The following is a 23209-nucleotide window of genomic DNA, read 5'->3' on the forward strand; positions in this document are numbered from 1 at the left end:
CAGGAGTGTGCCCCCCCCGCACAAACACTTGCACCATAGAAGGCAGAGCGCTCGCCTGGGGATGTGCACACCCCTCCTCCAAGATCTGTGGGCCAGACCCCGACGGAAGTGCTGCCAGAATCGGGGCCTTCACCGACGCGCCATGAAAAGACTCCGGGGCCTGCTACCCACCGCTCTTTGGGCTGCATCCTAGCCCCACTTCTGGACTGCTTCCCTGCCGGTTTGGCCAGTACTCCTGGCCCCCTGGTGGCCCCCTCCTCCTAGGGGGACAGCCCACCCGCACCCCCCGTCTCGCTTGCCGACCTGTGACTTTTAGACCTGCCATCTTCCCCGCTTGTTGGCATGGGGCAGCGGCTTCCAGAGCAAGGAAGGTAAGTCCATGCCTTTTCTGCTTGCACAAGATCAATCCACACCCTGCTTAGGAGGCTCCATTAAGAGGGCTGGGGGCTCACCGGGGACAGGGACCTTGTCGTGGTGGTGCCTGAACTCTGAAGCGCCCCTTGCCCGCCTTCAGGGCTACGTGCCAGTTTAATTGGGATTTTCTGCCGGGGTGTGTGTGTGTCTAACACCCGGCTTTCAGTTAGCATCGCCTCCAGAATGCAGGGGGTGCGTTCACGTATCGGCCCAATTTATCCCAAAGTCCCTGCGAGTTCCCGGGGAGCGCTCCAGACACGATCTGGGTTTTTCATTGCACGTTCGAGGGTAGCCCGATTTATGTCCGGAGTAAAAAACTCCACTTTTTGTGTTGGGTTTTTTGGGGGGCGACTTCAAAGCCGCAGGAAAGCCTCACAGAAAACCTGCGGTCAAGCTGTCTGGGAAAACTCAGAACTGAAACTTCCGTTGAAGTCTTAAATGTTTAGAGCTGTTGATTCTGCTACTTTATTGTTCTTTTCCAGGGGCCCTTTTAATGTTGTCACAGTTTTATTAGGAGGTGGGGGCACTTTTTTGAATGAATAATATTTGCTTAGTCTTCTGTGAGTGATTGGCTTTCTCAGTTCTGGGGCACTCCCTAACCTGAATTCTGGCAATGTCACGGTCACGGGGAGGCTGTGAGAAAAGGGGCAAGGCCAGATGTGTGCAGACTTGCCGTGGAAAGTGAATGGGGGAAACCAGAGGGTCTAGGTGCTCCCACCTTCAGAGTTTGGCCCCTACTGCCTAAGTGCTCTTTCCAGAACTAGCTGGTGGTTCTCTTACGCTTGCAGTGGATAGTGTTATTGGCTGCTTGTTCTTTGCATATGTGTGGTCTTTTTCTTGTTTTGCAAATTGTTTTAAATGCTGTGTTATGTGGGGTTTATTGGGGGGTTGTTGTTGTTGTTGCTTTTGTTTTTATAACCAGACATATACATGAAACAGTCATTCAAAGACCATTGTATAGTTTCACGATGTCCGTGTAGACAGCCGTGCTCAATCGGAAGAGATGAGTGCTTTGCTTTTTCGGTAGTCGATAAACAGTTTTGGAGATCAGTTGTTGGAGAACTTAAGCTTTAACCGAGGCGTTTCTTCCAGGGTTGTGTGATGCGCTGCCTGTAAACATCTGCTTTTGTGTCAGCTGTGATCCTGCTCTGCTGATATATTTCCCGTTTAATGTGTTTAACCTAAATGCTTTTTTACAATTTCGTTGTTTCGGAGGTTAGCCACTTTGGAAACCTCCAGGTTGAAAGTAGAATAACGTTGGTTTTTTAATGGATTGGAGTCTCTGGGTCCTGGGAGGAGGTGGCAGCTGTGCAGAGGCTCTTTGAAGATGTGGGGATCTGTGGAAGCCCAATAAAGGACTAGGGGTTGGGCAGGAGGTTAAAAAATAACCTTGAATCTTTCATGGGTGGAGGGGATCTCAAAATGGCGCCCACAGTTTGAAGCACCACTTGCAGGTGGTGCAAATGGGCCCCTTGGGTGAGTTTGCAGTGGGTGAAAGTGTGGGTGGGGGCTTGCTGGCAGTTCTCCTCTAGGTAATTGGAGGCCCCCTAAATTTCCCACAAGTCCCTTGTGGGCAATGCTGGTCTTATGGGGCATTAAATTGGTGGCCATTAGCTACCCTGGCGATTGCCATGAAAGCGACCACACCTTATAAGTTTGTTTAAAAAGAAACAGCATCGGGTGGCTTAGGGGGCAACTTTCTTCCCCCCCCCCACCCATGCCCCCCTCACCTTGAACCAAAAGTTCTCACGGCTCTGCCTTCCCAAAGAGCAAGTTTCTTACCCTGCGGAGAAGCCGGAGAAGCCGCAGCTGAACAGCACACATCCTTCTGGCTGGGTGCCAGGCACCGCGTAGGTCTTGGGCCTCACCAAGCAAGCAGCAGCCCTCCAAGGGGAGGGAGGAACCGCATGGGCCTCCGGCTAGGTGCAGAGGGGGGCTCCTTGCAGAATCGAGGCCTCGGGGGGGGGGGCACAGATGTCCCACATGACAACATGACATTTGCCGGGCGGAGAGCAGCAAAGAAGGCAAAACGAGGCCGTGTTCCTTCCAGAGCACTAACTGGCACCAGATGTCAGCATAACATCTTCAGGACGGGTGGGGGGTTTTTTTGGGGAGGGGGGAGAGTTAAACAAAACAATTTCCCAGCCACCCTCGCCCGTTTTTAGCAGGCTATTTATAGACGCTTGTTTTCCAAAGGATGCTGAAGCCTCCTTGCCAATCCCTGCACAAAAATGCTGGAGAGCTGGGCAGGGACCCAGCCGGCTGGAGCCTCTGTCTATTTTAGCTCTGCCTGAACGAGATGGGGAGGGGGAGAGGGCAGGCAGGCACATATTTTGAGGGGCATGCAGACATTTGCAGGCATGGGTTCCTAGGGTAGAAACCTTGGGCTGACTTGATTTTATTTCATTTTGCGTGCGGAACAGACTGCAAAACGCAGCAACGTTTTGCTATATGCCATCCTCTCCTCATCCTGTCTCTTGGCTGTTTGAATGTTTGCTGTTCCGGGTTTCTGAGTAGGAAAGTTGGTTGCTACACTCAGAGGGTCTGGCTGATGGGACCAGAATAGGTCCGTCTAATCCTAGTTCCCACATGGCCAACTGGGTGCTTCCAGCAGCCCAGCCACATTGTCCGTCCCCGAGTAAAACTTGTAGGGGTATACTGCACCTGTATAGGGAGGCTCGGTTCTGAATTATTCTAGCTAAGAACACTAAAAAACACCCCATTCACATGCCACGTATACCAGGGTACAGCCTCTGACCTGGGCATGCAGGGTTGTGTGAATGGGGGTGTGTGTACTAATGTGTGGTACTGATGCCTCTCAATCTCAGTTGTAGTGGGGTAACAGCTGGACGTTTTCCACACAGGGCTTTTAGTCTGCGTCTCCTCTGGAATAGAGGGGGTGCGTTCACATATCAGCCGGATAGATTCACCCCAAAATCCCTGGAGCCTGATTTATATTCGGGGTGGGTGGGAATCCACTTTTTGGCACGCAGTAAACTATCGGTAAAGCCTGCGGTGTGAAAAACGCTCAGGAGAGAGGGCCTGCCCCCACCTCGTGCCTGTGGGCTCCCCAGAGGCATCTGGCGGTTCCCCGTGGGGAACAGGAGGCTGGACTGGATGGGCCTCCTTGGGCCTGATCCAGCAAGGTCCCTCTAATGTTCTTCTGGACTTTTCAACCGCAAAAATCCCCATAGACTGGCTATTGCACAGGATGCTGGACTGGCTCCTTCTTTTAAACGGTAAATGGCTTTTACCTTTGAAACGTGGCATTTTAATCATAACAAACTGCTGCTAGTCTCTAATAGGTTGCAGTTAGGAAATGTGCACGATTAAGAGACAAAGAAAACTACCTCCTCCTCCTCCTTGCAGAGACAGGGACTTCCTCTTGGCAATAACAAGGCAATCTACAAAACCTCTGGCCTGTTCTTCTCAAAGAGGCTGCCAAGAGCTCTTAGTTCTGCGGTCTTGAACAATGGCTATTCTGTGGGCGGGGAGGGGGCGAGAGCGCAGAGGTGCTGAGTTTCAGGAACCGATCTCCAGAGAGCAAGGTGTGTGGCGCTTTTTTGGTGTGCAAACACAGCAAAATTACGAGAGCCCCATGTGACTCGGCATGACTTGTGACTGGAGAACCATTGTGGGGTGTGTGTGTGTGTGTGTGTGTGTGTGTGTGTGTGTGTGTGTGTGTCAGACCCTTGGTCCATCTAGCAGCTCATCACATACACTGACTGGCAGCAGCTCTCCAGAATGTTCTAGCCCTACCTTCAGTGGCGCTGCGGGGAAATGCTGGACTAGCGAGCAGAAGGTTGCTGGCTCGAATCCCTGCTGGTACCTCTATCGGGCAGCAGCGATCTAGGAAGATGCTGAAAGGCCTCATCTCATATTGTGTGGGAGGAGGCCATGGCCAACCCCTCCTGTTTTCTACCAAAGGCAACCACAGGGCTAGTCTGTGGGCGCCAGGGGTCGAAATCTACGGCCCCTCTCCAGGTGAACTGAGTTGAGCACCATCAAGGAGGAGTATTTGCAGCTGAACTGCTTAGCAACCACTTGGACTCTGTCACCCAAAAGCCACAGACACAGATGGACAATGTCTTTTTTTTTTTTAAAAGGCACTTTCCTATCTCCATGTAGCAGGTGGCTAGGGCAGGAAAACAGAAGTCGGACTTGGCGCTATCAGTCATTAACCTCTGGAACTCTCTGCCACAGGGTGCTGTAGCATAGGCCACAGGTGGCGACTTCAATTCATTGCGGGTAGACCTACTGTCATCTTGGTTGGGATGGTGAGAGCCAGGAACAGAACTGGCATATAAAGAGGGAATTTACTCCCTTATCATCAGGCTTCAATCCCTTGAATTGGCTCACTCAGGGTGCCGTTTTCACCCACAAGCTGCTCAGTACTCCACCCACAGCCCTACTTTTCTTAATGCAGGGGTTCTTAAGCTTGGGTCCCCAGCTGTCGCTGGACTACAACTCCCATCATCCCTAGACAGAGTGGCCAAAGGCTTAGGGTTAGGGTACCCCTGCCAACTGGGCAAAGAGGCACCTTTTTAATGTGGCGACTCTCTTGATTGAGCAGGGGGGAGAGCAACTGGCCCTCTCCGCCCCCAGCACAGCATCCCTCCCGTGGCTGCTGCTGGGGTCTCTCTCATGTTTCCTTTTCAGACTGTGAGCCCTTTGGGGACAGGGAGCCCTCCCCTCTCTCTTTCTGAGTAAGCAGCCTTGGGTACTTTTGTTGAAAAGCAGTATATAAATATTTGTTGTTGTTGTTGTTGTTGTTGAAGGGTCCCCGGCTTTGGTTCTCCAGATGTTTCTGGACTACAGCTCCCATCATCCCAAGCCACGGCGGCCTTTGTCGTAATGAGACGGTGTCCGGGGAGCCAGGCTTGAGGAACTCCTGCCCTCTTGGCCTCACTCCCACCACCTCCACTACACCCCAGGAAGGTAGGACCGCAGCCATGTCTCCCCACCCCACTTGGGTGGGGGGATAAAAGGAAGTCTGCATCCAGAACATCCTCCCCCCACCCCCTGCCCCACATTCCAAATCCCTTTCTTACCTTGGATCAAACCACTCAGTCAACGGCATTCCTTTGGGCTCTGTGTTGGCAAATTCAAACCTGCAAGAAAGGAGAGGATTGGGAACCATGCAAGGTCCAAAAGCATGTGGCAAGGCTTCCCCTGTGCCCTGACAGCCTCGTCTCCTGCCTTTCCTCCTGTCTTTCATCAGCCAGGAATTTGGCGTCCTCCTCCCCGCCCGCCTTCCCCCATGCTAACGGGGAGACTCGGTTTCTGCCAGTCCCGGTTCCTGGCAGCATCTGCAGGAAGCGCTGGGGAGAAACCCTTTCTCTGAAAACCTGCTGCCAGCCAGAGCAGACAGTCCTGAGTTCGATGGACCAAGGCTGTGACTCAGCAGAAGCCAGCTTCCGTTTTCACACCCGGCTAAATGGAAAGCTTCCTAATTTCTCAAGTGCCAGTTTCTAGTGACCTCATCTGTATTGACCTTTTGAACTTGGGTGCTGCTGGAGAAGACTTTTGAGGAGACCGTGAGGAGACAGCCAGGAAAACCAACCAAGGGATCCTAGAACAAGTCAGTCCAGAATTTCCACTCAAGGCACAAATGGCCAGGCTCAAACTATCCTACTTTGGACATGTGATGCGAAGACCCAGTTCCCTTGAGAAGACCATCATGCTGGGAAAATTGGAAGGAAAGAGAAGACCAGCAGGATGACGACAGCAATGAAGGCACCACTGCGAGACCTCAGAGGCCAAGTGGAAGACAGATCATCCAGGAGAGAATCTATGTGGTTGCCGATTTGATGGCATTTATTTAATCAATCAATCAATCAATCAATCTTCTGAAGCTGTATACTATGGCTCAAGCATTCCCAGCCCCTAATCCTTCTTTTCTAACTTTTCTTGGGAAGGGCCCTGAAATTCTCCTGTTCCTCCTGGTGAGGAATCCTCTAATTCTCTTGCAAATTTCATCATTTGAGGAAACTTCTGTCCCGACCTTAGTAAGGCTAACTTATCCTGAGATGTAAGATCTTGCGTTGGGACTCGAGCCTGCCTTGAAGGTATGGCCACCAGAGGTGTACCTCGGTAATTTTGGAGCCTGGACCTAAAGGCCTTTGCGGTGGGGGTACCCCTCCACCCCCGCTCCCACCACCAGATATGTGAACCGCTTTGGAAACATTTTGTTGAAAAGCAGTATATAAATATTAGCTGTTGTCGTTCTTTTGTATTTTTATTTGTTTATTTTTAGAAGAGATTCTGAGTAAGATACTTCCCGCGGAGAGATGCTACATTTTGCATGGGCAATCCTGCCACTTAAATTAGCGGGCCGCTCAGCATTTGGAGGGTACCCCCCCACCCCAGGCCTGCATGGGGCTGGACCTCCGCCCGGAAGTCCGGTCCAAAGAGCACCACTGCTGGCCATTCCACTGTTTCACCTCGGCGGCTTTCCAATTTTAGTCTCTACACATCTCTTACCTTGAATCTAGCCAGGTGGAGAAATCGATCCAGTCCTCCATTTGGATTTTTAACTTTATGAACTTCACACCTCTGTGCAGGAAGGAGAAAACAAGAGAGGCACTCAGTCACTCCATCCCAGCCGCTGGAAAGGATAAGCCACCCTGAGTTTTGTATCTCTGTCTTAAATGTCTGCAAAGGGGAGTGTTACTGTCTGACTTCTTTGGGGCAGGGCTGACCAGCAGCGGGTCCCCAGGTGATGTTGGACTACAACTCCCATCATCCACTGTGGCAGTTGCGGTGGTGGGTGATGGGAGCTGTGGTCCAACATCATCTGGGAACCCCTGTCTCAGGGAATCCCTACCCAAGTCTCTTGAGGCCGGAGCTGAATGGAAAGGCAATTTGCAGAGCCAGACGAAGTGATATATTGGGGGGAGGTCTGAATTGTTTTCGATGGGGGGAGAAGTTGGAGCCCTAATCCAAATCAAACTAACCCCCTACCCCCTCAGTGTTCCCTGTCACAGGGATCCCCAGATGGGGGTGACTACAACTCCCATCACCCCCATCTGAAGGCCACTGCAGCTGGGGACGATGGGGGTTGTAGTCAGCCACTCCTGGGACTCTCGGCTTCAGGCCCCCACCCCAATGGCTGCGTTTCCAACAGAAGAGTTTGCGCTGGGCGTTGGCGCTCCCAACCAGTGTGCGCACACAGATAAGCCCGAATGTGGGGCGAGCAAAGCCCCTCCTTGCTCTCAAGCCTGGGAACGTGGAGGCCACCCCCCCCCCAGGGAGGCAGAGGAAGTGAAAAATGCAAATCAGCTCCCTATTTGGCCTGTGTGTTCAACGGCGTTGCCACAGCATGACTGCACTCGGAGAGGAGGAGGAGGCCGTTCTGAGTGCAAAACAGTTGGCCTCTGTGCGGGGGCCTCTCTCGGCTCGAAGGACTGAGCCGCTGAGTGCCAGGAGTTCTGTGTGTGTCTTGTGCCCAGCTGGGTGTGGCAACAAAAAGCAAACATGGAGGGCTGAAAGGGCTGGTCCCTCCCCGATAATCCCTTTGTTTGCTAATCCCTTTGTTCAGCAGAACCACCCTCCCAGCTGTTTTTCCCTATGGCAGAAAAGGGTGGGGTGGGGGTGCGAATCTCTCCCCTTGCAAATAGGGGAGGAACTGGGGTTTTTTTGGCGGGGGGGGGAGGGGTTCCAAAGGGCAAGGCAGGTTCAATCTGTGTTGCATCCACCCTGGCCCTGTGGGTGACGGGATGATTCCTCAGGACCTCCTCAGGACCGTAAGGCTTAACTGGGGTCCTCCCCATAAGAACGGCCCTGCAGGATCAGGCCTCTGGGGCCACTGGTCACTCCTCCACGGATGACTAACTGAGGTTTCTGCACACTCGTCTTCCTGACCCTGGTTAACTGAGAAGCTGATCTCTGAAAAATACCCGGCGTTGCAGTAATATCCATTCTTTCTGACTGAATCATAGGGGGCCACTTTCGGCAGACTTTCAGTTATGTTGAGCCTTTTTCCAGTTAGGCTGAATGGAGGCAAGGAGGTATATTATGGGATAGGGGTGGCTTTGGGAAATGTGTGGGAGGAGAGCTGATAGAACACAGGAAGCTGCCATATACCGAGTCAGGCCCTTGGTCTATCTCGCTCAGTATTGTCTACCCAGACTGGCAGCGGCTTCTCCAAGGATGCAGGCAGGAGTCTCTCTCAGCCCAATCTTGGAGATGCTGCCAGGGAGGGAACCTGGAACCTTCTGCATGCAAGCAGGCAGATGCTCTTCCCAGAGCGGCTTCATCCCCTCAGGGGAAGATCTTACAGGGCTCAAACCAGTGTTCCCTCTAACAGGGATTCCCAGGTGGTGTTGACTACAGCTCCTAGAATCCCCAGCTGCCATGGCTTTTGCTTGGGGATTATGGGAGTTGTAGTCAACTGCATCTGGGAATCCCTGTTAGAGGAAACAGTGGTTCACACATCAAGTCTCCCACTGAAATGCAACCAGGACTGACCTGCTTAGCTCAGGGGACAAGTCATGCTGTCTTCCACAAGACCAGCTCTCCTCCCTGGTCTTGTGGTAGCAGCAAGCATGAAATGTTCCCTTTGCTCAGCAGGGGTTAGGGTTTGTCTTGATTTGCATGGGATTCCCCTTAGCAGACGGGGCTGTGGCTTACTGGTAGGGCCTCTGCTCTTCACCCAGAAGGTCCCAGCTTCAGTTCCTGGCAACATCTCCCGGGTGCTTTCCAGATCATGTGCTGCTACCACCGAGGTCAAATGCTTCGGTTTGGCAGGATCGTATAGAAAACGATCCCCAGAATCTCAGGAGACTCAAACTCCGACAGCAGGAAAACACAGCTCCCCCCCCACGCAACGGACTTGCAACATTCTAGGACTATAACGCAAAGATAAAATCCAAAAGAAGGCATCGGAAATGTGGACGGCCCCTTGCTGTCAGCGCAGGGACTGCGGTGTCACAACACAGGGGGTGCGGAAGCACACTTGGCAGATCCGTAGGAGTGACCCTGTGGTAAGGGTTAATCTGGAAAGCACCCAGGTGGGGCTAGGAAAGACCCCTGCCTGAAACTCTGGAGGAGCCACTGCCAGTCAGTGTAGACGATACTGAGCTAGACGGACCAAGGGTTTCACTCAGTACAAGGCAGCTTCTTGTGTCCCTAAAGTGAGAGGCAGTAAGTGGCAGTGGCCTAGGTATAAAAGGAAGACCTGTGCCGTATTCGTGCTTCTGTCCACTGAACGACCACCAGAATTGGAGAGCATTGACCAGTGAGGCGGTAGCCAGGAGGCCACCTGGATATATGTGTGACTCATTTAAAACAGGGAACCAACGGGTATGTAAGTTAAAGGTAAAGTGTGCCCTCGAGTCGGTGTCAACTCGTGGCAACCACAGAGCCCTGTGGTTGTCTGGCAGAATACAGGAGGGGTTTGCCATTGCCTCTTCCCGCGCAATATAAGATGATGCCTTTCAGCACCTCCCTCTATCGCTGCTGCCCGATAGAGGTGTTTCCCACAGTCTGGGATTCGAACTGGCAACCTCTGGCTTGCTAGTCAATGCATTCCCCACTGCGTATATTCAAAGGGCTTTCTCATGTCTGGCATTGCTACCTGACATAGCTGTGTGGCAAGAGCCCCACTGCTCATGCAGATGGTCCCGGGTTAAGTGCTTAGTATCTCCCACTTTAGAGAAACTTGAGAAGCAAGGATGGAAGAGAGCCCTCTCTTCTGGAGACCCCGGAGAGCCCTCCCCCCCGCCCCCACACCCCATAAATAACTGCAGACGTTTTGCTACTTTCATCTCGGCGGCTTACCTACGGTACATCCACATCAACGTCCCGTCCCTGCTGAAATGAGAAGAAGGAGAAATTATTGCACAGAACTGCCGGGTTACTGTTTACAGCCACGTTGAACTTCAGGCCTTTACTAAAATGCTCTTAAGAATTAAGGGGTGGATTGGCCCCCACTGATAGGGGCTGTAGCTCAGAGACAGAACCCCTGAGTTTCATGCAGAAGGTCTGATGCAATCCCCTCTAGGTAGAGCTGAGAAAGACCCTTCTCTGTCTGAAACCGAAGAGAGCCGCTGCCAGTCAGAGTTGACAGTACTGAACCAGACGGACCAAGGGTCTGACTCAGTAGAAGGCAGCTTCCTATGATCACAGTACTTGCTGTTAAGAGCCCCCCAAACTCAGATGTGCATTTCATCAGAGCTTGTGGTCCTGTGCATTGATTTTAGGTTTCTCCCTCTTCCCCGAAGTTTTTGGAAGCTGTAGTCTTTAAGGACCTTGGTGGCTGCACTTCCAGATTCAGAGAGACCAAGACCACCTTCTGGGAAGGCAAGGCGTGGCAGTAAACGGCCTCTCTTCTTTGGTAAACTTCAGTAAACTTCCCCATTCCCCCGCCCCCCAAGGAGTAGCTTTGAATGCAGAGGCCACCCAGCATGTAAGGGTCTCCTACCCATCCAGGTAAGTGAAAACGGCCATGGAGAAGATGGCGAGGAAAAACACCCACAGCAGAATGGTCTTCCCACGAGAAATCATCATCCTGCACAGAAGCAAAGAGGAAGAACTTATTAACAGGGAAACTCCCCATTTACTCAACGGAGACTGAGGCAAGAATCCAGACCTGCTCTCAAAAGCGGCTCAGCCTTGCAGTGGGCAAAGCAGTAATTCCATAAAGCCAGAATTTGTTATAGGCGCTGGCTAAAGCCTGCATGACTCTCTTGTGCTCCCAAAGGCATGAAAATGTGCCCTTCCTTCGCTTCTGCAGCACGCGAGGGGGAAAGAGCTAGAGCCTGATTCTGCATATTTTCTGTCTCAGGCTCTGCTTCCCCAATCCCTTGCTGCAGAGGCACCTGATGACCTTCCACCTTTTCCGGATTGGTCAGGCTGCATCGTCATGACTGGAGGAACTGATCTGAGAAGCTGAAATGGCACCGGGCAGAAATCCATCAAGTGAATTTCCAAACCCCTCTTCAAGCCGCCCAGGTTCTTGGCTGTCGCCCCCAGAGGTGGTGGCAGCCAACAACCTGGATGGCTTTAACATGGGTTTGGAGAACTTCATGGAGGAGAGGTCTTTCAATGGCTACTAGTCAGAGGGCTGTGGGCCACCTCCAGCCTCAAGGGCAGGATGCCTCTGAGTCCCAGCTGCAGGGGAGTCACAGCAGGAGAGAGGGCAGGCCCCTTTCAACTCCTGCCTGTGGCTTCCAGCGGCATCTGGTGGGCCACTGTGCAAAACAGGATGCCGGACTAGATGGGTCTCCTTGGGCCTGATCCAGCAGGGCGGCTGTTCTTCTGTTCTTTAAAGTGTTTCTGTAGCAAGTAATGTAGGGGGGGAGGGGGCGCCCCCCCGGAGAAGGTCTGCCTGGAGCTGCCTGCACCTGCTGCTGTGGTGGGGAAGAACTGTCAGTTTTATGGACGTTTCCCCCACCCTGCAACAGCAAAATGTTAAGCTGAAAGACTCATATTTTTATTATTTTATTTTATTACATTTTTATATCCCGCTCTTCCTCCAAGGAGCCCAGAGTGGTGTACTACATACTTAGGTTTTCTCCTCACAACAACAGCCCTGTGAAGTAGGTTAGCCCGAGAGAGAGTGACCGTCCCAGAGTCACCCAGCTAGTTTCATGGCTGAGTGGGGATTTGAACTCGGGTCTCCCTGGTCCGAGTCCGGCACTCTAGCCACTACACCATGCTGGCTCTAATCTCAGTCCATCTCTACCACAGTGTACTTGTGTCTCATGACTGGGTTTTTGCTTTAAGGTCGCCAGCTGGCCCTTCTCCCCAACCACAAAACTGGATGAAATCTCCTGTCCTTCCAGTGCTGGGTGCCAACTTTTTGATTTACCCAGATTTCCTGGCATGCGGCTTCCAGTGCTATCCTCTGCAGGCCTACTTGGAAGTCAGACCCACTGATTCCAATTAGACTTACTTCAATGTAGGCGTGCTCAGGGCAGCATCCAAATGCTGGTTTTACCCTTTTGATTCTTTATCCTTTTGACATCCTGGTTGTACAGTGCTGAATCTTTTTTAAAAAGCTTTTTTAAAAATTTGAAATAAGGAATGCAACTAAAATGCAGAATATAATCACTTTTTAAAAAAAGAAAATAGGAATAAAATACACAGAAACATATACAGTAACACACCTCCACCCCATACACACACACCTTTCTGTTTAACACAGCATCTCTCTCTCAGTGCAAAAGAGAGAGAAAAGCTGAACCACTGACTCTAAAGTTTATCCATGGGCAGCTCTTTTTATCCTTGTTTGCTGATATGCAACACGGTGGTTTTAATGTGCATTGTGAGGCTGCCCTGGAAGTTGTAACTGCAGGGCACAATATAAACAAGTGCAAGAAAAAACCCAATACCTTTGTTTGCTGTGCGGTTTTTTATTGTCCAGGAAGCCAACATCAAGCACTTAATCTGTAGGCTGAAGCAATAATGTGCTTTTCTTCATTCTGAAAGGAAAGGAAATTTTGTTCAGTGCACCCAAAGCTCTGCAAAATCTTGTTTTCCACCGACCGTTTCCTGTGCTGAGCAGCGAGCTGGACTAGATGACCTCAAGGGTCCCTTTCCTACTCTTAACATTTTACAGTTCTGTAACACCGACAACGTCTGACCAGATGCCTCCAGGAAGTCCACCAGAGAGGCAAGAAGGAAATCAATGGTTCTCCCCAGTTTGATGTCCCCAGCAGCTGGAACACTGAGGTAGACTGCCCTTGAATGTGGAAGTTCCACTCCCAACCATCACACTTCATGAGAAAAAAGACAAAAGTGTTGCATTCCACATCTAATTCATTTGTGCCACCACGTCCCCCCCACCCACCCACCCACCGACCCTCTGCTATTGCCGCCTTCTGATGCCCACCTGGTGTGCAGAAGTGAAACAAAAGGAACTGTTTGTGATGGTGTGCATGGGGAAGGTTTTCCCGACTTAATTCCTGCAAGTCTGGGACAGGAGGAACAGAAACAAAGAAACAACAGCGGCAAAAATGGCAACCTGGCTGCCGTGTTTGAAGCACTTGGACGGCAGCCGCCCGGGAAGCTGAAAGTGGGAAGGATTTGGGCTCATTGGTTTAATCTGGGTCTGTGGACAAAGCAGGTGAAAGTTATTTTCCGTGCAAACAGAGGAGGACGACTTAGCTGCTGGAGACCTCACCTGGCTGTGTGCAGGGCTGGGTTGGAAGGTCAAGATATTTGGGAGGGCAGGAGGGGAGACTGGAAAAGCCACATTCCACCTCTGGAGGAGCAGGGGCAAGGGGGCAGGCTGGGCTGGGCTGCACAGGGTATCAGGGAGAAGGGGTGTGGCAGACACGCCCCGCCCCCAAGCCAGTTCGCCTGGGCGCAGGATTCAGGAGGCTGCCGCCTGCCTTATGGACCGAGGTTCTGTCTCTTCCACCCCAGCTCCCTGGCAGGCAGAAATGCTGCAGGGGACGTGTTTCTCTCCCCCACAGGGCATCTTGCAGCCCTTAAATGCAGAGTGCCTTTTGTTTGTGGCAGGGAGACAAATCTTGAGCAGGATTCAGTTCTAGAATTAGCACAATATTAAGAGTAAATGGGGTGTGGTTTGAACAGCTGGGGCCAGAGTAAACGCGGGAAATGATTCCAAAACATTCTCTCTCTCTCTCTCTCTCTCTCTCTGGCCCTGGCTCTGTTCTTGTGCCTTTAAAAAGTCGCCTGACGTGAAGGAACTTGGCCGGTGTGCTTTCCCTGTTGCTTTGTCTCTCTGCAGCTCAGGAGAAAGGTCACCATTTCCCCGGTGTCAGGCTGCCCCTCCTCGAAAAGGCTCTGGGGCCGATCCAGTTGGCACAGCTCGTCAGCTGGAAACAAATGCCCTCGTGGGCTGCATTAGAAGAGTCCAGATATCAGATCATGACCAGAAGTCATGGCTCCATTCTACGCTGAGCTGCTTGGAGCTCATTTTGGGGTCCTGTGTCCAGTTCTGGGCCTTTTGAAAGGGATTGTGAGCAACTGGGACGGGGCCTGTATGCAGAAGGGGCTCAGTTCGGCATCTCCGAGGGCAGCCGCAAAAGACCCCGGGGTGCGCTGCTGTCAATTTGTGCAGCCAGTACTGGGCTAGATGGACCAAGGGCCTGACTCAGTGGGAGGCGGCAGCAGCGTCACCCTTTCTTGCCTCTAAAGCTGCTGCAGTTGTGCAAAATCAGGCAGGAAGCTAGTTATTAATTAATTAATAATAATAATTATTATTATTATTACATTTATATCCTGCTCTTCCTCCAAGGAGCCCAGAGCAGTGTACTACATCCTTGAGGTTCTCTTTCACAACTATCCTGTGAAGTAGGTTAGGCTGAGAGAGAAGTGACTGGCCCAGAGTCACCCAGCTAGTTTCATGGCTGAATGGGGATTTGAACTCGGGTCTCCCCGGTCCTAGTCCAGCACTCTAACCACTACACCACGCTGGCTCTAGTTTGCCCCCTTCCTCAAGATCTTTGCACAATGCAGTGGTGGTTTTCCCAATCTTTCCCTGTTGGGCAATCTGTCTGGCTTCCAATCCTTCTCCAGCCTGCTGGGCGCTTTCCAGACTAGACCCTGCAACGGGGTCAGGACATATCTCGGAAGGGGGCTTCCACACTTCCTGTGTCGCGACGCCGCAGTCCCTATGCGGACAGAAGGGTGCCACGTTCACATTGCCAATGCCTTGTTTCGGATTTAATCGCTGCGATATAGCGCTAGGACGTCGTGTATCCGGCATAAAAAGATTGCTGTCTTTTCGGGTCGTTGGTTTCCGCGAGACTCTGCTCCCCCTGCTGTTTACGTTTCGAGTGTGACTTGCCTCAACGGAGGCATTTTGCTGCTGTTGAGCAGCTAGTCTGGAAAGCGTCCTGCTGGTCCATGGAGCTCGGAGCGGCTCGATGCTACGCCGGCAGCATTCTTGAGCCCCAGCCCTCTTCCCCACTACCGAGTCCTCCAAAGCACCGAGAAAAATGCTAGCTCATGCTGTTGAGACAGCCCTGGGACTTCCTCCCTTTCGCAAAGTGGCCGGGCCGAGCTTTCAACAGCCTGCTGTTTTTTGTTTTGTTTTTTTTGCTTTGCTTTTGGCCTCTGTGGTGGGAACAGGCATCGCAGAGCACTGATAGGGATGCAGACAATGCTGTCAACATGTATGGAGAGGAAGAACCACAAAGCTCTTTCTCGTTCTGCTTCCTGTTGATTTTGGAATCGCCTCGGCAGCATTTGAGGGGCCCTTGCATGGACAGGCCCAAAGCTTATCTAGTCCAGCATCCTGTTTGCCCACTCAACTGCCTCTGGGGAGCCCCCAGACAGGCCCTCTGTCCTGCTGATGCTGCCCCACAACTGGGATTTAGGGGTTGCCTGTCCAGGGACATGGGAGTTTCTTCCTTTGCAACCATTCGGACAAGTGGCCACTGACCGACTAGTCCTCCGGGAAACTCTCTCATCAGAACAGCCCTGCTGGATCAGGCCCAAGGAGGCCCATCTCGTCCAGCATCCTGTTTCCCACAGTGGCCCACCAGATGCCTCTGGGAAGCCCACGGGCAAGAGAAGAAGGCATGCCCTCTCCCCTGCAACTGGGATTCAGAGGCATCTTGCCTCTCAGGCTGGAGGTGGCCTATAGCCATCCAGACTAGGAGCCCTTGAGAGACCTGTCCTCCATGAATTTGTCTAAGCCCTGCTTAAAGCCATCCAAGTTGATGGCCATCACCACATCCTGTGGCAGAGAATTCCATAGAGTAATTGTGCGCTGTGTGAAGAGGTACTTCTTTTTGTCAGCCCTACATTTCCTGGCAGTCTAGTGGGGTGTGTGTGTGTATTATGTGTGTGTGTATTATGATACTAGCATTTTTTATTTTCAGTCCCCTTCTGAATGATCCCCAGAATATCTCCTCTTTTAAAATTGTCTTCGCTGGTGACCATTGCCTCACCTTGTGGCAATACATTCCTGCAATTAATTCTGAATTGTGCAGAAGCTCATCCTTTGTGTGAGAAGGGCTGAAGCAGACGGACTTTCATATATTTAGTAATTTCCCAACTCTGATTCTAGGACAATGCGCACACAGCAAATCTTCATGACCTCTGACACCTCCCTTTTTGCAGCCTTTATCTTGACAGTGACTGTTAAATTAGATATTGATTCAACCTTTTGTTAATTTGCTAATCCCTTCAAGTAGCCTATTAAACGAACTCTTGGGGCAACAGCTATGAATGCTTTCCTGTTCACGCCCAATTGAGAATGTCAGCTGCTCAGAAGCGTGGTTTTGTGTCTTTAACAGCAAGTTGTTCAAAGGGCAAGTGGTCAGAAAGGTGACCCTATAGAGCAGAGGTAAGCAACCTCAGCACTCCAGCTGTTGTGGAACTACAACTCCCATCACCCCCTGCCACAACTGTGGCAGCTGGAGAGCAAAGGTTGCCTACCCCTGCTAGAGAGAAAACTGTAGATCAAACCGCTGTGGTAGGCACAGCTACAACAGCCAGCCTAAAAGTTGGCAACCCTCTGTCAAGTTCCACAGCATTGCTTAATGTCTCCAAAACAGAAACATCTTGAAAAATCACTAGAGGTGAACACAAAAACTAGCATTCCGCCCACTCACCCCGCTACGACCTTGAACTATCTTGAGTTTTCGGCATGCCTCATTGTCTGCCCTGTAATAAAAGTCACCATTGTGCAGATGGGTTAAAATAGTTTGCAAGCCACAGGGGAATATGAGCATAGGAAGCTGCCATATACTGAGTCAGACCCTGGGTCCATCTAGCTGAGTATTGTCTTCACAGACTGGCAGCGGCATCTCCCAGGTTGCAGGCAGGAATGTCTCTCAGCCCTCTCTTGGAGATGCTGCCAGGGAGGGAACTTGGAAACTTCTGCTCTTCCCAGAGCGGCTCCATCCCCTGATGGGAATTTCTTAAGTGCTCACACTTCTAGTCTCCCATTCATATGCAACCATGGCAGACCCTGCTTAGTTAAAGGGACAAGTCATGCTTGCCACTACCAGACCATCTCTCCTCTCCGAAATAAATCTCAGAAAGAAAATAATGCGAGGGGAAAGAGTGAACTCCACGGTCCTGAGTCCCGTGACCTCAAGGAAAGCAGAAGCACAGAAAGGACTTGAATGCTGCAGAATTACTACAGATGTGTTTGTGTGGAAGTAAACCGCACACAGTGAAGTGGGCCTTTGAGACAGGAGGGCAACCCCAGACTTACCGTAGCCAGAGCTCCAGGAATTGCATCCATCTCCTGGTACCTCTCAAAAGCAAGCCTGGAGATTCTGATGGCTTGAGGGCAGCAGGGGAGTGACATTAGAAAGAAATATCGGGCTGGGGGGAGATTCCCAGGAATAGTTTGTCAGAACTGGCAAATGTACGTGTGTGTGTGTGCGCGCTCTCCACAGAAATGTGTCTAAGAGTTTGCATTAGTGTGAACGAACAAGTCCACATTTGCTGGAAAATGTCGACCATCTCCAAGTTTGGGTATTGTGAGAGAGAGAGAGAGAGAGAGAGACCTTGTGAGTATGTGGAAATGAGGCCTGGCTAAGACAATGCTGTTGGCAGAGAGGGAAAAGTCTGCCCTGTGCTGCTGCATTGGGTTCCCAAGGAGGGAACAACGGCTTGTGCGTCCACAGGGGGCCTTTCTCCTGGCGCTGGTTGGCCTTTCTGATCCTGGCGGCCGGTGGCAGCAGCAGCAATGAGCAGAGAGCACCTGTTTCTCTACCAAAGGCCCAGGAGGATAGGCCTGGGGCTGAGGTCGGTGCAAAGGGCCCATGCCTTCTAGAAAAGGGCGGTGCCTGCTGGGGCCTTGGCTTTCTTGCCTGGCCTTGGGACTGCAGGGGGGAAATGTGGGCAGCAAGAGGTTTCCCTGGGAGAGCAGTAAAGCTGGGGGCGAAAGGGGTGAGACATGGGCTGGAATCCCTTCTTGACTATGGGAAGGGGCCAGGCCAGAGCTCAGTGGAAGATCACTTGCTTTGGGGGCCGAAAGTCCCCAGTTCGACCCCTGCCAGTGAGACAGGCCTGGGGAAGACCCATGTCTGAAACTCTGGAGAGCGGCTGCTGCCAGCCAGTGCCGGTTGGAACAGACCATGCTGAGCTAGATGGACCAAGGGTCTGACTCAGTGCAGAGCACATGCTTTGCTCCCAGAAACGCCCCCCAGGCCCCCCCAGTTTGTGCTGCGGCTGGTCAGTGTCGTCCGCGACGGACTAGATCAACCACAGGCCCAGCAAGAGGCAGCTCTGCATGTCCATATATGGGAAGTTCTTGTGGACGAGTTACAGGGTTGTAACTTCTCAGGGTTGTTAGGAGGCAAAAAGACACCTGCTCGGAGGTCTTTGAGGACACACAGGGTAAACTGAGTGGAATCTGGATGAGTCAAATTCTCCCTTCTGGGTTGTCTCTTTCTTTCAGATTGTAATTCAGAGACATGATCCCGAGTGCAACTCTCCAAAACATAGCAGCACATTCTCCAGTTACAGAGCGCTCAGGCATGACTATGGCATAAACATAACTTTGCATCTCTGTACTATTAGTCTGCCAACATATACGATGTAGAGCGGAGTGCATTAGAAATTTTATTTATGTATTTATTTATTATTACATTTATATCCCGCTCTTCCTCGAAGGAGCCCGGAGCGGTGTGCTACATACCTGAGTTTCTCCTCACAACAACCCTGTGAAGTAGGTTAGGCTGAGAGAGAAGTGACTGGCCCAGAGTCACCCAGCTAGTCTCATGGCTGAATGGGGATTTGAACTCGGTTCTCCCTGGTTCTAGTCCAGCTGCTGTAGTGGGCTAGAGTGCTGGACTCCAGCACTCTAACCACTACACCACGCTGGCTCTTCTGAAGCAAACAACTCAATTGAACTATTACATATATGTTGCCTACAAAATCCAAAACCAGGAAGGTAATGTTCAAGTGCTGGAATCTAGTTTTGTGTGGTTGTGGACACCCAGGCCATGGTGCAAATCTCAGATTCATCTCGGGCCACCTGGGTGTGGGTTCGCACAACCCACTGCTACTACCGTGGTTAAGATTAAACCTAGACTGTGTGAACAAGGCCCTATTCTCCTTCCTAGTGAAACAGTGGTGCGGATTTGTTTCAAAATATCTGTTTTAAAAAATGGAGGAGCCTTTCTCTTTGCTCTCTGTAGCCACCAGCTGCTTGCATATCCTGCACAGCATCGCAAAGAGCAGAAGTTGAGGTGGAGAGATTTCTATTAAAAACTGGAAATGGATGCGATGCCCGCCCTGGGTACAATTTCCCCAGTGAAGCGTTCTGTCAAGCCCCAAAGCTGGTGCCACCTTCAGTCTACTCCTAGGAAACCCAGGCAGCGGCCATCTACGGAGTCAGACCCTTGGTCCATTTAGCTCAGTATTATCTGAGCTGAACTGGGGACCCTCTGCTCTTCCCAGAGCGGCGCGGCCCCCTGACCCCCCTGAGGGGAATCCCTTCCCGTGCTGAGACTTCTCGTCTCCCCTGCCCTGCCTATGCAACCAGGGCAGACCCACCCTGCTTCGCTCGGGGGACGACGAGTCCTGCTCGCTCCCACCAGGCCCGCTCTCCCCTGCGCGTCTCCGCTGCAGTCCCAAGCGCGCTCGCTCTCATCCTGTGCGCTGCGTGTGAATACTCCCGAGAAAACAGACAGACTTCCCCAAATGCCCGTCCGGCACCAGCAGCTGCTCCTGCTGCCGCTTTGTGTCTGGCGGCGGCGGCGGCGAATTACCTGCAGCGCCTTCTAACTCAGAACTGCGAGCCGGCTTTGCAAGCACCACCAGCCGAAGGGGGAAGCGCCTTTTCCAATCCGCGGCGGGCCGAGAGAGACGGGGGAAGCGGCAAGCAGCTGCGGCGTGGGTGCCACCATTCCCGCAAGAGCTTCCCCCGCCCGGGGACTGTGGCTTTCCTCGGCAGCCAAGGTCTCGGGCGGGGCGGGCTGCTCGGGGAAGCCGAACTTGGACCCGGCCGCGGCGACATGCCCCCGCCAAGCAGGAGGGAGCGGCTGCTGGAGTGGGTACGTACCGTCTGGCCGGACTGCACGCCTCGAGGCAGGCAGGCAGGCAGGCAGGACCCCCGAGGGGGTCCGAGCGGCCACCTGCGGAGCGGGCGTTGTGCTGAAGTCGGCAGTCCGCCGCGCATAAAGGCCAGCCGTTCCAGCGCTTTCTGTCCGACGCGGACAAAGTCGAGCCCTTTCTGTGGCTTCCGAGGGGGATTCCGGGACTGCCGCTCTGACAGAAGCAGCCTGCCCCCCCCCCGCCCCGTGACCGGGAAACGCCCCCCAATGGACGGGCAGACTAGCGAGGGGCTCCGCTCGCCGCCGCCCCCCCCAAGCCCCCTGCCCGCCGCTCTCTCAGTCTCTGCTGCTCGGAGGCGGCTCGGCCTGCCCCGTTTCCTTATTGCTCGGCTCTGCAAAGAGTGGTGACTCCTGCTTCTGTGGCTGCCGCCGCCGCCGCCGCAGCAAGCAAGAAGGAGAAGAAGAAGAAGGGAAAGGAAGGCGGCGTTTTCCCTTCCTGATCAAAAGCTCTGTTTTGACGAGAGAGAGAGAGAGAGAGAAGTTTTGATTTTGCAGCAGGAGAACCAGATGCGTTTCCCGTCGCCGTTTGCCCGGGATGGCTTCCAGGGCGTTTGCCTGTTGTTTACGCAGAGGCCAGTGATTCTTCCCAGCCCAAAGCAGGCTTGAGTCCGTGGAAAGATTCCAAAGTTCAGCGCTGCAGGGCTGGGGAGGCAGCCACTCCCAACTCAACCACCTGCCTCCCTGGGGCCACAGAAAGTGGATCCGCCGGATTCCCCAAGCCAACCATGAATGATCCAAGGCGGGGGAGAACCTACAAACCCCACCGTCAAAATCTAAGCACCCGCAGAGCCACAAGCTCTCTCCAGGCTTTAAAAGGCAGCACAGACATCTTTAAGGCATGTAGAAGAGCAGGGAAAGCCAAGCGAAAGGAGAGGGACTTTAGAGTTGCCGGGAGCTGCCCATCTCTCTTCCTGGAGATATCGGTTTAGCGCTGTTCTTCACTCCCAGTCCTGGAAACGCAAGGCCAATCCTTGGGCCTGGCAACTCTTGTCTACCTTGCAGGGGGGTTGTGAGGCTCAAATAAAGGGGAGATCAGGCATGCTCTCCTGAGCCCATTGGAGGAACGGCTGGAAGGGTTGCCAGCTCTGACTGCCGCCACTTCTGGAGATTTCTGTTCCCAATATCTTTCCCAGGATTTTTCTCCATATCCAGCCCTTCAAGTCTCCAGGCCTGCTTTCAAGCGTCCTTGGAAAGAGATGCCAATTCCCGAAGGCGCCAGGCCGGTCTGGAGAGCTGCCAGCCTGGGCCTTAGGTTATTTAGGACTTTAAAGATCAAAACCAGCACCTTGAATTGAGTCTGGAAGTGGAGCAGCAATGAGGGCAGATGATAGACGCCAGTTTATCCGCTGGCGGCCGCATTTTAGGAGACAGAGATGAGCGAGCGTGGACACAGAGTGAGTGCCCTTTTCTGGGCACCCCTCTGCTGAATGACTGCAGCCGGCTCACACCCACCTGGGCTGAGGGGGCAGAACATGGGGGTCAGAAATGTGTCATGCCATGTCCAGAATCCTGTCACGTCTCTCTCTCTGTAGAGGCCAAGCCCTGGCATCAGTCGTTTCCCTTGGCAGGCAGGCCAGGGTCACCCAACCAGAGGAGACCTAGAGAACATTCCCAGGCATCTAATTCAGGAGAGGGACAGCATCATCAGTGGCTGTTGCTGGGGTCTCTCTTCTGTTTCTTTTTTAGATTGTGAGCCCTTTGGGGACAGGGAGCCCTCTTTGTTTGTTTGTTCATTTATTTATATCTGTGTAAACAGCTTTGGGAACTTATTGGTTTGATTTCTAAAGACCGCCCTTCCAAAAATGGCCACATTAAAATAAAACTCAAATCAATTAACTGTTAAAATAAAAAACTGTAAAAACCGACATAAAACCATAGTGGAAAACAATTAAAACAGCTTTAAAAACCCTGGAACACTTGGCCAAACCTTTACAGTTCAAAAACGGTTTTAAAACTTCTGTTGAAAAGCGGTCTATAAATATTGGTTGTACTGTATGGTCATTGTACTGTATTTTACTCCCCTGTCTGTGTATCTCTGGATTTCACAAACATCCTATATCACCTGTTCCAGTAAAGTATGGTAAAATGGCAGTGGCAAAACACTCAGGACATCATGGCGGTAGTTTAATTTTACTCCAGATTCCAAATTGGGAAGCTGTGACCATAAATACACACTCAGAACATGCCAAGTTACAAAGCCCGGGAAAACACAACAGTTTCCTTGGCCCCCAATGTCATTGGCGTGTGAGCCAGTCAGATGTATATACCTAGCGGAAGGTATTCAGGGGCCCACCGGAGGAGGGAGGTTTCCGCAGGTGTCCCTTATCTGACCTCAGCCGGCGAGGGAACCCAGCAAAAGAGAGTCGGACCAGATTTAAACCCCAAAACCAGTTTGGCACATTTTTCTCCATGAACTTGGACTCTTCCTCAATATCTCTGTTGCCAGGAACCAGAACTCAACCTGAAAAAGTGGCAGCAGGTTTGAAACAAGTGGTTGCATAACGGGGGCACTCTCTTCTCGTTTTCCTGATGAGGATTGTATTTTCCTGGTTAGTGTCCTGCTGGATATATTTTATTGCAACCCCCCCTTCCCCCCTAAAAAAGTAAGCAATGTTAAAACAAGGGCCACCTAATGGCGCAGTGGGGAAGTAACTTGCCTAGGGAGCAAGAGGTTGCCGGTTCGAATCCCTGCTGGTCTGTTTCCCAGACTATGGGAAACACCTCTAACGGGCAGCAGCGATATAGGAAGATGCTGAAAGGCATCATCTCCTACTGCACAGGAGAATGCAGTGGTCAAC

General features: G+C 52.1%; 2 protein-coding genes across 9 annotated transcripts in view; one reads left to right on the forward strand and one right to left on the reverse strand.

Annotated features, from left to right (window-relative positions):
• The window catches only part of LOC128338747 (N-acetyllactosaminide alpha-1,3-galactosyltransferase-like), a 50399-nt gene that overhangs the window by 7311 nt on the left and 19879 nt on the right, over positions 1-23209 (reverse strand). For 4 of the 8 annotated variants that reach the window (XM_053281604.1, XM_053281601.1, XM_053281599.1 and 1 more), the window contains exons 2-6: positions 12750-12839; positions 10838-10924; positions 10195-10227; positions 6898-6969; positions 5466-5525 (exon numbers count right to left, since the gene is read on the reverse strand). In XM_053281604.1, coding sequence (XP_053137579.1) covers positions 5466-5525; positions 6898-6969; positions 10195-10227; positions 10838-10923 — 251 coding nt within the window. In that variant the 5' untranslated portion in view covers position 10924; positions 12750-12839. Of the gene's footprint in view, positions 1-5465; positions 5526-6897; positions 6970-10194; positions 10228-10837; positions 10925-12749; positions 12840-20066; positions 20088-20359; positions 20575-21696; positions 21850-23209 lie in introns of those variants that run through there. The other 4 variants (XM_053281606.1, XM_053281600.1, XM_053281605.1 and 1 more) reach the window with 4 other exon arrangements.
• On the forward strand, positions 17801-22520 carry LOC128339054 (translation initiation factor IF-2-like). The gene is made up of 3 exons (XM_053282521.1): positions 17801-17823; positions 19841-20351; positions 21944-22520. The coding sequence occupies exons 1-3, from the start codon at positions 17801-17803 to the stop codon at positions 22187-22189; spliced, it is 780 nt and encodes a 259-aa protein (XP_053138496.1). The 3' UTR covers positions 22190-22520.

The sequence above is a fragment of the Hemicordylus capensis genome, chromosome 17, assembly GCF_027244095.1.
Source record: "Hemicordylus capensis ecotype Gifberg chromosome 17, rHemCap1.1.pri, whole genome shotgun sequence".
Lineage (NCBI taxonomy): Eukaryota > Metazoa > Chordata > Lepidosauria > Squamata > Cordylidae > Hemicordylus > Hemicordylus capensis.